We start from the raw sequence: 17,622 nt of genomic DNA on the forward strand, positions 1-17,622 counted from the left end.
ACTGTGTATATTTATTATGTATATAAACACACACAAACAGCATATATATTAAAAATATTGACATGTATATATTTATATTCATATCATTCGTTTTATATATTTACATTTAATTTATAAACAATTTTTTTCTGAAATATATACATGCATGTGTGTGTATTTATATATACATATAAATATACACAGTACACACACATAAATATATATATATTACATAAACAACTTTAATTCTGGATGTGATTAATAGTTGACAGCTCTATCAGAGCGTGGCGGGTGGAAGGTCATCATTTCTGTGAAGCTTCTAGTTTTTCATATTTAACCATTTTTACTTTCACTTGTTCGTTTCTAAACACTCCTGCAGCGATTAATTAATTCTATAAGACCGTGTTTCATGACATTAGCAACCGAACCCGCGGGTCTGGACCAATCAGCGCTGAGCTGCGCCACTAGTCGCCAGGCCGCTAACTAACTAGGGTTAACCCGCTCGACTAGTCGTTAGTGATGAACTTTACTCGAAGATCACAGAGCTCGGCGTCGCGTCGCTGAAGTGATCAAACTCCGGAGAAACTCTCGGCCTGAGCGCGGCGCGTTGAGACGCGTCAGACGCGTGGTACTCACCGTTCGCGTACGAGCCTCCGGCGCCGTTCTGTGACGCGAAGCCGCCGCTGGACATCGTGAAGTCGGATCGGTCAGCGAGCGTCTCACAGGCCCGCGGCTGCGGTCATTCTCTGCCTCGCGTTGCCGAGCGTCGCGGTGATAAACAGCGCCTTCCTCTCAGCGGAAGTCGAGCGGAGCACTGACAGCGAGCATGCGCACTTGGTACACGTGGCATTTCCTGTGTAGCGCCGCTTTCCGTCGTACTGGAAACACTGCAGAGAGCGTTCAGCTTCAGCTCGGAGTGAATGACACACAGAAGAAGAAGATAATATTATATGTACTTTGAAACAAACACACTGGAGAAATGCACATATATAAGATTTGATTATTACAAGAGTACATACGAAAATTAAATGGACTGGAAAACGCCTTCATTTAAACAATTTCAGGACCTGAGATTTCTATAGAAATGTACAATCTTCCAGAATTTTTTTCTACTTCATATTGCAGCTATTTAAATACCCTGTACAACTTTTTGCACATTCCTCTTATTACTAAGTCAACAACATACTGACCTGCACATTTATATTTATATTTATTATCTTTTATTTTTATTTTTTTCTACTTTTCTTTTTCTTAATATTTGTATTCTTTATAATTGCACTGTCCTTGGAGCGGACCTGACCTACATTTCACTGCTGGTTATACTCTGTATAATTGTGTATGTGACAAATAAAAAATCTTGAATCTAATAATTGGTTATTAGTTGGTTAATACTACATTTCTTTGCGGTGTTTAGCACTGTATATTCACTTTTGTGCTGAAGTTCTCTAAACTCTTATATTATTAAAATACATTTTATTTGATAGATTTTATACATTTCTTTGCATAGATTGAGAGAACATTTATGTGTGTGTGTGTGTGTGTGTGTGTGTGTGTGGGGGGGGGGGGGGGGGGGGGTTGTGCTGTTGTTTGTTTATGCAGGTTGTTTCGCGCCGGACGGTTTTGATTGTGACACAGCGGAAGTGGCGCCATTGTTGTGTGTCGTGGCTGTGAGTGTCTTCTCTCGACTCTTCTGTAATATTCAGTTATTCAGCTGCGTTGGAAAGAGCTGCACTCATCTGTACACACACTCGAGGTAGGTTTGTGTGTCTCGGTGTGTGTTTGTGTGTTTTTCTCCGCCGTGTGAGCGGGTTTCTCCTCTGCCGGCCGCTAGCGCTAAAGCTAACGGGAGATGTTAGCCTGACTCGGTTGTGTAACGCTGAAGCTCGTTTAATTAACTCTAATCATCTAACAGCGTAATGACAGCGCCTGTACTGCGGGTTAGTCGACCTGCTCGCCGGGTTGTGAGGTGTTGTTGATGTTGATTGAGAGGAAGTTAGCTCTGTTAGCATCAGCAGTGACACGTACAGAAATAAACACTTGAACTCCCTCAGATCCAAATAAACCCTCCAGACACTGAAGACCAGGAACATCTGTTTTCAAGACTTTTGTCAGATTCTTAGGAATCTAATGTTTGTTTTCATGTTGCTTTCATATGATTTTGGTATTATTTTCATCATAAATTAATGACAAAAACACGCATCTATTATGAGTTTATGAATAATTCGTGATTTTTAATGTCATTATATATAACACATCCCAATTATTTCTTCATAAATGAATATTAATTATGAGTTCTGAATTACTCGCTCCAGATTCATAAGATCTGAGAGGTTTCTGATTCTTCTTTGAAAGTCCAAACCTCACTTCGGGAAGTTCATGAAAACTGTTTGTGTGGTGATCAATGTTTGAATATGAATCAAATCTGTTCATCATATAAAATGATTGTGAGACTTCTCGAGATGTTAATTTCAGTGGAGCGACAGAAACCTCTCAGAGTTCATAAGAATATGTTGATGATGATTGACAGATGAGCAGAAGCCGGACAGAATGATGATGGTTTCAGTCTCTCTCTGTTTCTGGAGCAGGTTTGCTCTTCTGATGAAATGAGCTCGTGTTTGAATCAGAAAAGCCTTGTAATTCAGGAATAACCCCAGACTCTTTTGAAAAGTGCTTTCAAGTAGTTGAATTGTTGAATGTGTTTTTGATTGAGCTGCAGATGCTCCTGTTACAAATATCACATGTTTACACTCACATCAGCATTATTGACTATAATAAAAATATATATAAATAAGTCATGCTTATTTCATTCATGAGATGAATGTTTGATTCTCCATCATCAGGTTCATATAAAGAGGCCTTCTGTGCCAGCAGCAGCCTGTTTATATCTTTCAAATGCCTTTGAGTGAGTGATTGATTGATTTATTGATTGAGTGATTGATTGTTGGTTTTGATGAAATGGCAGTCTGTTCATATATGATCCATGGCTGTTATCTTATGACAGGATATAAGATCTTTGAGGTGTTTCGTTTATAAACGCAGATATTTCTCTCTTGATGTCAAGGGCGATCTGTTGGGTCAGATTGAGGTTCACTGTCTCAGTGATTATGAAAATAATTATTATAAAGCAGTGAAATGTTTCCACAGCCTTGTGCTATTGAAAACATCTAGGGGTTGAGTTGTTTAGTCAGTGGTGTGTGTGTGTATGTATGTGTCTCTCTCTCTCTCTCTCTCTCTTTCTGTGTGTGTGTGTGTGTGTGTGTGTGTATATATATGTGTATGTCTCTCTCTCTCTCTCTCTCTCTCTCTCTCTCTCTCTCTCTCTCTCTCTCTCTCTCTCTCTCTCTCTCTCTCTCTCTCTCTCTCTCTCTCTCTCTCTCTCTCTCTCTCTCTCTTTCTGTGTGTGTGTGTGTGTGTGTGTGTATATATATGTGTATGTCTCTCTCTCTCTCTCTCTCTCTCTCTCTGTGTGTGTGTGTGTGTGTGTGTGTGTGTGTGTGTCTATCTCTCTCTCTCTGTGTGTGTGTGTGTGTGTGAGAGAGATCATGCTGACGTGTAGCTCTCGCGTGTCCTTCACCTTTAGCGCTGCTGCTCTTTACTCCAGCGGCTGCTGACAGACGGATTGCGCAACACCAGCGCTCATTCATTCCTTCACATCTGTGGTGATGATGATGATGATCAGAACCGCTCTGAATATGAGCACTGACTCACCTGAGACCCACCTGTCAACTCTTCAGCGGCTGCAGATTATCTGGCTCAAAAACCTTATTTTGAATTAACTTTATACAGCTGCTGCTATCAAACCCTCAAATCCTGATAACAGCTGAAGGCTTTATCACAGAAGTACTGTATGCTGTTGCGTTACAAAACAGATTGGAAGATAAGTTATGGATGTTCAATATGACAAGGTTTAGTTCTTTAAGATAAAATAAAAATTATTTTAAAAAATTATATAAACTAAAATTATAGTTTATGTACTGTTACATAATGTCAAATCAGTTTGATGGCTTAATCATATGAGAAACCCCCCAAATCCATCTGATTGATTTTGATCTGAGTGAAATCCGATTGGAGTGAAGACCTGAGATAATCTGATCAATAGGAAAACACTGATCATGTAAACACTTGAATATGACTGCTTCTCAATCAGATTCATGGTTAGTATGTTTGTTCTTCTGCGCATGTGTATTTAACCCTGTTTTATGAGCTGGCCAATAGAGGAGACTGAATATTTACAACATATTTCCTAAAGAAAGCTCTTCTGAAGTACTGAGGTTCTGAACGCTGCGACTGAAGATCTGCACATGTGATTCATTTTGTTCAGAACGCATGTAATGCACGTGTGAATGAATAGAAAATGAATGAAAAGTGTTCGTATTAACAAAAGATTTATTTGGCTTTTGGCAAAAATTAGTGCATGTAATAAAGTTTCTGCAGGTCTTAATTCTCCATCCACAAATTAAGGCCTTAAAAAGATCTTAAATTAAAGCATAAAGTCTTCAATGTATGAATTCTTGGCATTAAATGTTGCATGCAATGCAAAAAATATCTTCCTCGGTATTATTGTTTTCAACACAAATATCTAAACCTCCTTAAATCAAGGTGCATTTACTTCAGATGCAAATTTAAGATTGAGTACTGAAAAACTCTACAACATTATTAGTTTCTTAAAACAAGAAAAATATCTGTCAAGGGGGAATGAAATTATTTTTCAGGTTTATTTAAGTTGAGTTTTCTCAGATTGACGTCTTCTTGTTTTAAACGCAAACTCACTGAATTTTCATTGATTTCACAGAAAACGAGACTTATTTCATTTTACTTCTGCAGTAAATGCATCTTGATTTTGAGAAACTTTAGACATTGAACTACAAAACAAGACAAAAATGTTTTAATTTTATTAAAAAGTGATGAAGATCGGTTTGAAGTTGTTTTCAAACTCTGAAATGTTACTAATAGACTCGTTCTGTGCTCTCTAGACATTTATATCTTGAGAACTTATTGCTGTATTACGCTCCCATCTGTTTATTGCTTAAGTGTTCTCTATTTGTTCTTAAAGGTGCCATAGAATGGAAAACTGTATTTACCCTGGCATAGTTGAATAATAAGAGTTCTGTGCATGGAAATGACATACAGTGAGCCTCAAACACCATTGTTTCCTCCTCCTTATGTAAATCTTGTGAATAAAAAGACCACTGAACAATAGGCGAATCAGAACATAACACTGACTGTGATGTAACAGTCGGGATCATTAATAGTTACGCCCCAAACATTTGCATAAACCCACCAGCTGAACCATCAGAAGTTCTGCAGGTATTGTGAAGAAACAAGCGCGGACAACAGCGAAAATGGCAGATCATGGAAAATGTTATGTTCCAGGCTGTGCAGGGGATGTGAAGTGCAGGGATGGGTTGGTGTCTTTATTCAGAAAGGCACGGAAAGCAAATAACACGTTCTAATAAAATAATGCGAGCCACTAAAGGGACATGGTAAGCTGCTTGCTAGCGGGAGCCTGTTACAGTACAGGTATATCTAAAAAAAATTTGAATATCGTGAAAAACTACTTTTTTTGTAATTTCAAAAAGTGAAACTTTCATATATATATTTTACATTCATAACATGTAAAGTAAGACATTTCAAAAGTTTTTTTTGTTTTAATTTTGATGATTAGAGCTTACAGCTCATGAAAGTCAAAATCCAGTATCTCAAAATATTAGAATATTTACATTTGAGTTTCAATTAAAGGGACTTGATAAAACGCAATGGACCACCACCAGCAGACGTCACGGCAGAGAAAGGGGTGGTGATGGCGCAGTGGATAAGACACATGCCTTTGGTGTGAGAGACCCGGGTTCGAAAGGTGTGGCTGTTCACAGAGTGCTGTATCAAAGCATATTAAATGCAAAGTTGACTGGATGGAAGATGACCACAAGCTTGAGAATACTGTCAAGCAAAGCTGATTCAAACACTTGTGAGAGCTTCAGAAGGAGTGGACTGAAGCTGGAGTCGGTGCATCAAGAGTCTCCACGCTCAGACGTCTTCAGGAAAAGAGCTACCAAGCCACTTCTGAACCAGAGACAACGTCAGAAGCGTCTTACCTGGGCTGTGGAGAAAAAGAACTGGACCACTGAGCAACAGTCCAAAGTCCTCTTTTCAGATGTAAGTAAATTTTGCATTTCATTGGCAAATCAAGGTCTGGAGTCTGGAGGAAGAGTGAAGAGGCACAGAATCCATGTTGCTTGAAGTCCAGTGTGAAGTTTCTGAAGTCAGTGATGATTTGGGCTGCCGTGACGTCTGCTGGTGTTGGTCCATTGCATTTTATCAAGTCCAGAGTCAATGCAGCCGTCTACCAGGATATTTTAGAGCACTTTATGCTTCCATCTGCTGACAAGCTTTATGGAGATGCTGATTTGAGTTTCCAGCAGGACTTAAGCACCTGCCCACACTGCCAAAACCACTTCCAGGTGCTTTGCTGACCATGATATTACTGTGCTTGATTGGCCAGCTAACATGCCTGACCTGAACCCCATATGGAATCTATGGGATATTTTCAAGAGAAAGATGAGAAACAGTCAATCCAACAATCCAGATGAGCTGAAGACTCAGCAGAGCCACAGACCGATGCTGGAATTTGTGCTAAAGGAGGCCCGACCAAGTATTGAGTGCAGAAATCAACATACTTTAAAGAACTTGAACTTTTCTGCTTCGCAAATCCTTTTTTTGATTGATCTTAAGAAATATTCTATTTTTAGATACTGGATTTTGACTTTCATGAGCTGTAAGCTCTTAATCATCAAAATTAAAAAAAAAAAAAAAACTTTTGAAATGTCTTACTTTACATGTAATTAATCTAAAATATATATGAAAGTTTCACTTTTTGAAATAAATTACAAAAAAATGCAGTTTTTCACGATATTCTAATTTTTTTAGATGTACCTGTGCATAAGATTTAACTTACCACATAAACAGAGTAAGCAGAGATGGCTGAGGATGGTGAATGATTTCTAGATCCTGAGCACCACTGACAAGCATCTGATCTTGTAAAATATGTGGTAAGTACTGCCGCTCCATAGTATAAACAGAGTAGATGCGATCACGAATCTCCAAAGTGAAAGTAAAACGCGATCGTGCATTCCAAAGCAGTTTCAATGCCCAGCATATTAATACCGGCTCCCTGATGCCCGCATTTTATTTACAGTATAATTACCCGACGATATAACTGTGCAAGAAAGTACTGAAATATATATTTTCCCTGTGAGCTACTGAAATGAGCGACGCTGTGAAACAACCAATCAGAGCAGAGCTTAACATTATTATTCATGACCCTTCCAAAGAGGCCAATAACAGACCGTTTCATTTTAGGGAGAAATCCTAGGTAAATGGACATGTAAAACTAAGCCTTCGATGTAGATATCAGAGAACAATTTACAATATTGTATCAATGCATTCTATGGCACCTTTAAAGGTCTTTAAGAAGTTTTACTTTTCTGACACAAAGATGCAGAAATGCCTGCTTTTACAGACATATTTCGTTCTGGTCCAGTGCGTCAAAGTCTTTATTCGCTGGCACTGTCTGTATTTCTCTCTGTTCATCTGACATGTCATTTGTTCAGACTTCTTCAGCTTTATATTTCATTTATGATTGTATTTAACGATCATGGTCATAGCGTTCTTTTCTGACCTCCCTTTAGAGAAGTTCAAACATTTCTCTGCATATATACTGCACACTGTACACACTGCAGAGCATCACATGTATGTGCGTATGAACTGCTAATGTTTCAGCACTTTCAGTTGATTTGCTAAATACCTATTTAATACATATTCAAAACACTGTGTCCTGTAAGATCTCTTAATACTTCCGTTTCTTTTCAGATATTCCACGGCCTGGATATGTCCTTCATATTTGATTGGATTTATAGTGGTTTCAGTAGCGTTCTGCAGTTCCTGGGTAAGTTCATGAGCCGCCTCTTACATCTCCTGTGTCCAAGCTCACTTTCCAATCAAAGACTGTTAAAAACACACAAACTTCCAGATCACAGGAGATGTTTGGATCAAGAGGAGGTCAGAGTTGAATGTGAATCTGTCGGTCAGCATTATCTGACAGCCTGCAGTGTTACATCAGGAGAAGAGCAAGCCATTTCTGAGAAAAAACAGGGTGTTACTTTTTGATCTAAGACGCCGATGAAAGAGCAGGAGTAAATGGAGCTGAAGCAGATGTTGGTGAAGTTTCTGTACTGACTCATGCACTGCATCATGGGCCGATCTTACCCTGTGTCTCTGTTCAGTCTGGTTTTTCCTGTTCGTCCAGCCTAGATTGATACTGAGCTCCGAAACACTGTCAAAACATTGTACCGTCGCTTATCAGAAATATTCTGAATTCACCAAATATTCGGAAGAGTCCAGTAATTCATTCATGTAGATGAGTCCGTCCAATCATATCTCTGGTTTACACTGGGGGGCGTCGGCCTTCACTCTTACCATGAACACACGGAGTAATCTAGGAGTCTTTTTATGTAGTGAGAAAAGAGTAAGAGTTGAGCTGAAGCAGTGCTTGAAGTGGAAAATAGGGTGATTAATGCACTGCTACTGTTTAATAGTTAATGTTACTTATAATTATCTGCCACTCAACAGTTTGAATGAGTTAGGCCTTGAGTGCATCACACTGGTGGGAACTAAGTGATTGAACTGCTGGAAGCTGATGTTGTTGGCAGCTCCTGTTCGGTGGTGCTTATAAAGAGGGTTATTCCATGAAAACTGCTGCATTTAATCAGGTAAAATCACTCTGTTTCAGGGCTGTACAAGAAGTCTGGCAAATTAGTATTCCTCGGTCTGGATAATGCTGGCAAAACGACGCTTCTGCATATGCTCAAAGATGACAGACTGGGTCAGCATGTGCCGACCTTACACCCCAGTAAGTGTGCATTCACCACACCAGCTCCAGAGAGCTTCAGTTTCACCGGTGCGTCTGTAAACAGTGTACTGTACGTCTGACCGTGAACATCATATGCTCTGTGGATAGCATGAGCAACAGACTTTACATTCTTGTTCGTGAAGACTACTCTACGCTATTTCCAGTTGCCTATTTTCTCATATTCGTGTAATATTCTATGAAAGCCTGTGTTTCCACCTTGGAATGAAAAGGCAATGCAACTCTCACAGTTCTGACTTAATTATTCACGATTCCAAGTTTAAATTTCTCAGTTTTGAGTTATCTGCGTGTTTTGTTCAAGAAACGTTTTGGTAAATCTTTTAGTTTTTATAGTAATGGAAAATTAACATTTCTTTCACAACGTTGAATATTATAATCCAGACAGAGCTTTCATTCACTAAAGTAGGCAGGCCCAGAGAAATCCTGCATATTCACAGTTTTATTCAATGCATATATTCACTCTACCATATGTGTAAATAGCATTGCGTGGTCTTTGTTTGTGAGCACAAACCTTCCAGATTACTGATGCATTAACTTGTTACAGTGCTTGCTTCTTTTTTTTAGTCATGTTTTAACAGTTTCTTTGTTGGTGAAAAAATACTATGATGAGATTACAGAATTCTGAAGTTGTCATCTGAAGTATGAAACTGTTTATTTATTATTGTTTAAGTAAAAATGGTTTCAGTCAGAGAATAATCTCTCATTGCTCTGTGTATCCTCACAGCGTCAGAAGAGCTGACGATTGCTGGCATGACCTTCACCACGTTCGATCTCGGTGGCCACGCTCAGGGTGAGTAGACAGATCCACACCTCGCCGTCTATCTGCCTCAGATCACTGTGTACTCAGTGTTGTGTGTTTCTGAACAGCTCGACGAGTGTGGAAGAACTACCTCCCAGCCATTAACGGCATCGTCTTCCTGGTGGACTGCGCAGATGTCCCCAGACTGGCCGAGTCCAAAACAGAGCTAGACGTGAGCTTTATACTGTCTCCAGCCAGTCAACATGAGTCAACTAACCATGCTTTTGATAATCAGTAAGTCGAGGGGTGCCCAAACCTATTCCAGGAGGGCCACTGTCCTGCAGCGTCTAGTTAAAAACACCTGAACCTGCTAATCAAGGGCTTCAGACTCACTAGAAGCTTTCAGACAAGTGTGCTGGAGCTGAGCTCTGTAAGACTGATGCAGGGCCTCCAGGAGCAGGACTGGGCACCTCTAGATTTGTCTGTTAATACTGCAATTGACTGGATGGAAAAAATATTTAAATTTTTAATTATAAAAAAAATTATAGATTTTTTTTATACATTTGAATAAATTTTTTACAAAGTTGTTATTCCGCATCTTGCCTGATGTTGAACTTCAAACAATGTGCAATTTGAGCAATAAAAACACGTCTCTGTCTGAGTAGTTAGGGTTAGAAAATGTGAAAGTCAGTTGTAATAATTTTTTTTAAGTGAAGTGAAAAATTTTGAAAATGTAAAATGAGGGGTTGATTTAAAATTAAACTTTAACCTAAAAGGGGTTAAAGTTTAACCTGGAAAATTGTCAAATGTGAAAGAAGGGGTTAAAGTTAAAATTTTAACAGAATTATTTTAAATTGTAAAATGATGGGTTAACATTTAAACTTTAAAAAAAAAAATTAAAGCAAGTGGTTAAAATTTAAACTGAAAATTTTAAATAGTTTAAAATTTACACTGAAAAAATGTAATGTGACATAAGGGGTTAAAATTTAATCTGAAATTTAAATGAGGGGTTAATTTTTTAATAATTTTTCAATGTAAAATAAGTAGTTAAAAAGTAAACTGAAAAGTATACTTTGGGCTTAACGGAGACTCTCTGTCAGAGCGAGCCTTTATGCAATATGGACATTTTATTTGAAGTGTCTCGATTCATCAAGTCTCCTGTCTCATGCCATACTGTACCTGTGTGTGTGTTGTCTGAATAACAGGCACTAATGACAGATGAAACCATTGGAAATGTGCCCATCTTGATCCTCGGCAACAAGATCGACAAACCTGAAGCCATTAGTGAGGAGAAACTGCGCGAGATCTTTGGACTGTACGGTCAGACGACTGGAAAGGTGAGACACCGCACTCTCAGGGACATTTCATGAGAACATGATGTTTGAGATGAGAGCCTGAAAGGAACGGTCAAAACACATTGTAGCTTGTGTCCTGGTTTCTTTGTGTGCCAGGTAGATGTCTGTGAAGACATGCTTCTTTCAGATCAACTGATGTGAATCAGTCTTTGGCACGAATACAGTAAGATCGCACATGAACTTTCTGAGGTGTAGCTTGAGAATGGGACGGGGACCTCTCCCTCTCTCGGGAATGATAAAGCACCTGGAGTAAAAGCCGTGATGCTTAATCTGAATAGCTCTTTCGCTCTAAGATATAGTGATATTTACATGGGAGTCGTGGTGAGATGTTATGACACAGCGTTAGAGTTTAGGAGCCTGATGGCCTGGGGGAAGAAGCTCCTCCAAAGTCTCTCAGTTTTTGCCATCAGGCTACGGAAGCGCTTACCAGATGGAAGCAAAGTGAATAGATGGTTACCAGGGTGATTAGAGTCCTTGATGATTTTAACAGCTCTACTTTTGCAGCGTTTGAGGTAGATGTCCTGCAGAGAGGGGAGAGCAGACCCTGAGATGCGCTCAGCTAAGCGCACAACTCTCTGTAGTGCTTTGCAGTCCTGATTGGAGCTGTTTCCATACCACACTGAGATGCACTGAGTCAATACACTTTCTATGGTCCCTGAATAGAACGTTTTCAGGATTGCTGGTGAGACCCTGAATTTCCTCAGCTGTCGCAGATGGTACAGTCTTTGCCTGGCTTTCTTGACCTGTGTTTGGATGTGTGTAGTCCAAGTCAGGTTCTCGGAGATGTTTACACCGAGGTACTTGAAGTTACTCACCCTCTCCACAGGGGTCCCACAGGGGTACTGATCATAAGAGGAGTGTAGGGCTGCTGCTGTCTCTTCCTAAAGTCCATGATCAGCTCTTTAGTTTTCCCCACACTCAGAGAGAGACAGTTGTCCTGGCACCATGATGTGAGTCTCTCTACCTCATCCAAGTATGCGGTCTCATCGTTGTTGGAGATGAGGCCCAGAACCACAGTATCATCAGTGAATTTGATAATAGATGTGGAGCTGTGAGAGGACACGCAGTCATGCGTGTAGAGAGAGTAGAGCAGGGGACTCAGGACACAGCCCTGTGGGGCTCCTATGTTCAGAGTGATGGAATTTGAGGTGAACTGGCCAACTTTCACCACTTGAGGTCTGCCGGTGAGGAAGTCTTGAATCCAGTCACAGAGTGAGGAGTTTAGGCCGAGGTCTGTGAGTTTAGAAGCCAGCTTGATGGGGACTATAGTGTTGAAAGCTGAGCTATAGTCAATGAATAGCAGCCTTACATAATTCCCATTGTTGCTGTCCAAGTGTGTGAGGGAAGAGTGGAGGATGTGAGAGATGGCATCGTCAGTAGATCTGTTTGGGTGATAGGCAAACTGAAGAGGGTCCAAAGTATCAGGTATGGAGGAGCAGATGTGGCTCTTTACAAGTCTCTCAAAAACCTTCATGACTATAGATGTGAGGGCAACTGGGCGATAGTCATTCAGGCAAGAGGGTTTATTGTTCTTTGGCACAGGCATTATGACGGATGGCAATGGCAAAATTAGAATGGCAAAGCTAACGTTAACTGAATTATAACTGCCACCATTTAGAATTAATCAAACTTGTATTTGTGATGACCCGAGCTGACCAAACATTTCATTGTGAAATGTGTGCGCTATGTAGAATACAGTACCGGCAGTTCAAGCATTTTCATAGGATCTAATTTGTAAAAAAAAGACTTCTCGAATTAATTATTGTTCAGTACAGCCGCTGTTGTCACCGGAAAAACGTTTACCCTGCAAGCGCCAAACCGGAAGCCAGAAACGCGGAAGTGTGAAAAAGGCTAATAGGTGAGCGCCAGCCAATGAGATTGCCGTTTGCGCATCAGTCCCGCCCACTACCGGAAAACCCGGCAGTTCTTAAAAGCTAGAGAATTCCAAAGCAACTCCGTTATTTAGACAGGAAAATACAACAAAGGATATCATTTACATGTAGCGTGTCAATTCTGCATGATATCTAAGACCGCAAACTGCGGACTTGGCAACATAGCGTGCCAACTTGATGCTTCCTCTGAAGACTGCTTAGATGTGTTCGACTCGAAGCAGCGCAGCGAGACCAATCGCTGTGTGTCATCAAATACTGCGAGAGCTATAAGAGAGTGGATGTCTCCTTATGCTTTCTCTCTCCGTACTTTGATGTCATACACCGATCTTCAAGTCGAACACACCTCTTTACTCTCACGTGTCATGTGACAATGTAATCGCAGCCTCTGCAGTTGGAAAATCGCGTTTTCACATATCGCGATATAATCGCAAACGCAATTAACCGCTCAGCCCTAGAAATTATCATTCTTTCTAAATGTGATGTATACTGTGACTACAAATAAACAGAAACTGACGTCACTGAAGTATGTGCCCTCTTTCTTTTGTGTAATAAAGTTAATTACATAATAACGGTAAATACCAGTTTATTTCTGCGACTAATTTTCAATCCTGACAAATTAATTCATTATGATCAATGTATCACTTTTTGAAAATCTGGTGAAACATTGATGTTTTAAATCTTTAAGTAAACATCAAAGCATGCAAACAGACGTCTGTGTTTATGTTCATTTTGTGATCTCGCTAGCTCCAGTGATTTATTTCTGATTAGTTTTCTGATAACTTCTCTTTGTTGGTAAAATGATGGGGTTGTGTGAAGCGCAGGTTTTAGTGAAGCGCAGCGGAGCTTCTGGAACCATGGCAGCTACTGAGCCCCTATAACCACCCAGTGCAAAAGCCCCTCATCTGGACCAGGTTTGGTGGCTGTAGGGGTGAAACAAACCCCAAAGCTTTAGTCAAAAGCAGACCCTCCCTCTACGCCTGTTTCTGACCTTTTATTGATGTCCAGTGACCAATAACTCTTGTGTTGAATGTCATGACATTTAATGAATGCTTAGAGACTCAGAAATGCCTAAGAAAATAATTTTAAGGCTTGATGCGTTAAATGGAAACATTAAGATATCAAGGATCGCAGTTTTTTTTATCATCTGTCTCTTGACATTATTCTCAGCCAGTTTGAAGTGCTTTGGGTGAAATATAAGGAGCATTTGTGCCTGTTGGTGAAGCTGTGAATGTCGGTCACAATCCTGCTCGATGTATTCACCTCATATGTGTCCCTGGAGCACAAAAGCAGTCATGAGTAGCACAGGTATATTTGTTCAATTATCCATTTTTCTTTTATTCCAAAAATCATTAGGATATTAAGTAAAGATCATGTTCCATGAAGATATTTTGTAAATTTCCTACCGTAAATATATCAAAACTTCATTTTTGATTAGTAATATGCATTGCTAAGAACTTCATTTGAACAACTTTAAAGGAGATTTTCTCAATATTTAGATTTTTTTGCTCCCTCAGATTCCAGATTTTCAAATAGTTGTATCTCAGCCAAATATTGTCCTATCCTAACAAACCATACATCAATGGAAAGATTATTTATTCAGCTTTCAGATGACGTATTAACCCTTATGACTGGTTTTGTGCTCCAGGGTCACGTTTATCTGTGAACGTCTCAGAATTGTATTCAAGCACCTTTTAATGGTTTTGTTTGTCTTCAGGGCAACATTCCCCTCAAAGAGCTGAACACGAGACCTCTGGAGGTGTTCATGTGCAGCGTGCTGAAGAGACAGGGCTACGGCGAGGGCTTCCGCTGGCTCTCACAGTACATCGATTAGAGGACCACACCACACTCATCCCGCCTTCACAGCGACGACTCGACTCCTACATCGTTCAGTTCACATTATTTCTTACCAAAACAACAAACCTGCAGTGATTCTGCAAATGTGGTCAATTCCAAACAGCGAATCTTTGCATTTGACAAGTTTTATTTACTCTGTAATTTGATGTTTTTTTCAATGTCCGTTGATTTCTTTCTGTCCATCAGTGAATGATTCTGTGTGTGTACTGACCGCACCACATACAAATGTACACCGCTTCTGAGTCATTTGCATCACGCACTTCAAACAGGAAGTGCTTTGACTTCTCCAGCGTTTCGTTTCCTGTCGTGAGGCCACAGTCCTCAGGCTTTAAGCTGAAGTCGAGACTGTCTGTTAATGCGCTGACGTGGCCGTGTTGAATTGCATATCTGTTTTTGTTCACCCAAAAAATTAAAACGATTGTACTGCCACATTCAGAAACTCATTCCCAAAGTTACTGTAAACTGAAATAGACCAATAGTTGTTTTTCTTTTTGAATATGATTTGGAATTGAAGACACTGGCAGTAAAGCTCAGTGAATATCATTACTGGCCACAAGTGTCTGATAGTTGGGGCGAGAGAAGAGCATGCCTTTCACACAAACACTGATTATTATATTTAACTGCTAATGACTAGTAACATGATGATGGTGAACAGTGGACACACACAAGATGGTGATGTTTGAAGCTGTTGGATAGCAGAGCTTGGGTGCAAGTGAGTGAAATAAGGACAGCTGTTAATCGATGACATGGACGAAATGTAATTTATATAAATGCCATATATGGATTTTTTAAAGCTGTCCTTGAATAGCTCTTAATTTGAATAACATGGATGAAAAAAACATTATGCATGCCTTGTTCCATGATTATTAATTTTTATTAGTGTTTTTTTTTTTTTTTTTATAAACAAATAACTTAGTGTAAAACATCTAAAACGGGATGAGATGCCAAGGTCTATGTCTATTTCTATGGAGTCGCAGTGGAATGGCACATAAATGCGTTTTATTTTCTGTACTGTCCTTCAGTGTATCATTGTCATTCCATGAGCTGGTCCATCTACGAGAGATACAGTTGTTTCCATCAGAAATTGTAATAAATGTTTGCAATGAAAGCAAGCCATGTTGAGCTCACTTTTTTTTTTGTTGCTGAATTAAGTATTTAATATGTCTCGTGTACATGCAGAGAGAAGTGTGGTGTAGGTGGAAGAGGAACAGTCCTGCAATAAAGCCAATGCAATCCAAACATCAGCGATAGATAAACCATCAATGAGGCACAAATAACACTGTCAGCTCACAAACCAATGTGAAATCTATATGAAACAAATGTAGGTGGAGTTGACCGCAGTGCCACTGAGGATGTGCTCATGCATGTGAACACTTGTAATACTTTCACTTTTTTGCTTTTCCTTCTGGCTTTTCTTATTGTATGAAGTTAATAATTATGCAAACTGTGTAATGTTGATGTTTATAAAGAAAGAAATTAAGTTTCCAGGCAGATTTTGATTGATCAAATGCTCTAAGCTCTAAGATCTGCCCTAGTCGGTTCACCGTAGATCTCTGATCCATCACTCCAACTGGGTCTCATTACTTACAGCATCTGGAAAATGTATATATAGCAATGCTCCTCAGGCTCTGCCGTGGTTCTCCATTAAACGGGTCGAGGCATGATCTGTAAGTTTGATCCAGAAGTAGTTGCATGAAAAACATCCAGTTTCAGTAATGACTAGAAGTTGTGGTGCTTTGTTTAACCACATGGTGGAATTATATTGTTTAAGTGTAGAGGTGCTACTTAGTGTTCTCTAAGAAGAAGCTGTAATAGTCCTGTAAAATGTAGCGTGTGTTGAATAGAGTTAAGAGGATTTGCTTGTGCAGTTACTGAGTACTAGAGAACACAACAGAAGTAATGCAGAGGTATTGTGTATGCAGGTGCCTTTTTTCTCAGTTTGATTAGTCTTGTCTCACCTTGTCCTTTGCATTTCTTTATGTCTATACAGACCCCAACAGCTGTGACTGGTCCTCTTTCTAACCCTATCACCCATCTTAAAAGATGTCACTGGGAATGAATGTAATAATAAGAGTACTAAAGAACAGAGTGCAGCTCGGCCAATCATAATCAAGGAATGAAACTAACTAACTAACAATCTTCTTTCTAACAGTTTTTATTTGTGCATTTTGCACAAACACTTTAAATATAGCCTACAACAACCTGGATGCCAACTACCATTTCTGATTTTGGTGTGATTCTCAGTGAGAATTTCTCACAACAATCATTTTATACACACGTGGTCAGATTTGTTGGTACCCTTGGTAAATATGATCAAAGAAGGCTGTGGAAATTAATCTGCATTGTTAATTCTTTTGATCTATTATTTAAAACATTCACAAAAATCTAAACTTTCATTGGATAATAAGCATTTAAAATGGGGGAAATATCATTATGAAACAAATGTTTTTCTCAAATACACATTGGCCACAATTAACAGCACCCTTTTATTCAATACTTTTGAAACCTCCATTTGCCAGTTTAACAGCTCTAAATTTTCTCCTATAAAGAATCTCTCCAGATCCTTCAGATTCTCAGCTCCATGATGGTGCTTCTTCTCTTCAGTTCACCTCTCTCATCTTCTACAGGGTTCAGGTCAGAGGACTGGAATGGCCAGAAGCTTGGTTTTGTGCTCAGTGAACCATTTTTGTGTTGTTTTTGAGGTTTGTGTTTGGATTATTGTACGGTTGGAAGATCCAAACATGGCCCATTATACGATTTCTAATAGAATCGGTCACTTATTGATTTTTTTATCTGTTGGTATTTGATAGAATCCATGATGCCATGTGTCTAAACAAGATGTCCAGGTCCTCCAGCAGAAATATAGGCCCACAACATCAC

At 39.5% G+C, this 17,622-nt stretch overlaps 2 protein-coding genes across 2 annotated transcripts in view; one reads left to right on the forward strand and one right to left on the reverse strand.

Moving 5' to 3' along the window:
- Positions 1–822, reverse strand: part of LOC306855487 (protein transport protein Sec24A-like) — a 33,025-nt gene extending 32,203 nt beyond the window's left edge. The window contains exon 1 of the mRNA XM_079394239.1: positions 616–822. Coding sequence (XP_079250365.1) covers positions 616–670 — 55 coding nt within the window. The 5' untranslated portion in view covers positions 671–822. The remainder of the gene's footprint in view (positions 1–615) is intronic.
- Positions 419–16,228, forward strand: LOC306855488 (small COPII coat GTPase SAR1B). Its single transcript, XM_079394240.1, has 8 exons — positions 419–1,065; positions 1,579–1,732; positions 7,846–7,921; positions 8,765–8,884; positions 9,627–9,692; positions 9,770–9,873; positions 10,847–10,978; positions 14,603–16,228. Exons 3-8 carry the CDS (start codon positions 7,864–7,866, stop codon positions 14,717–14,719), a joined length of 597 nt encoding a protein of 198 aa, XP_079250366.1. The 5' UTR covers positions 419–1,065; positions 1,579–1,732; positions 7,846–7,863; the 3' UTR covers positions 14,720–16,228.
- The last annotated feature ends 1,394 nt before the right edge of the window (positions 16,229–17,622 follow it).

This window comes from Barbus barbus, assembly GCF_936440315.1.
Source record: "Barbus barbus genome assembly, chromosome: 36".
Lineage (NCBI taxonomy): Eukaryota > Metazoa > Chordata > Actinopteri > Cypriniformes > Cyprinidae > Barbus > Barbus barbus.

Excerpts from the sequence above, each read along its gene's own strand:
- LOC306855488 (XM_079394240.1), top strand. The coding sequence starts at position 7,864 with ATGTCCTTCATATTTGATTGGATTTATAGTGGTTTCAGTAGCGTTCTG. Across the intron at positions 8,885-9,626 it reads TGTGCCGACCTTACACCCCA|CGTCAGAAGAGCTGACGATT; the intron begins GTAAGTGTGCAT and ends GTATCCTCACAG. Across the intron at positions 9,693-9,769 it reads TCTCGGTGGCCACGCTCAGG|CTCGACGAGTGTGGAAGAAC; the intron begins GTGAGTAGACAG and ends GTTTCTGAACAG.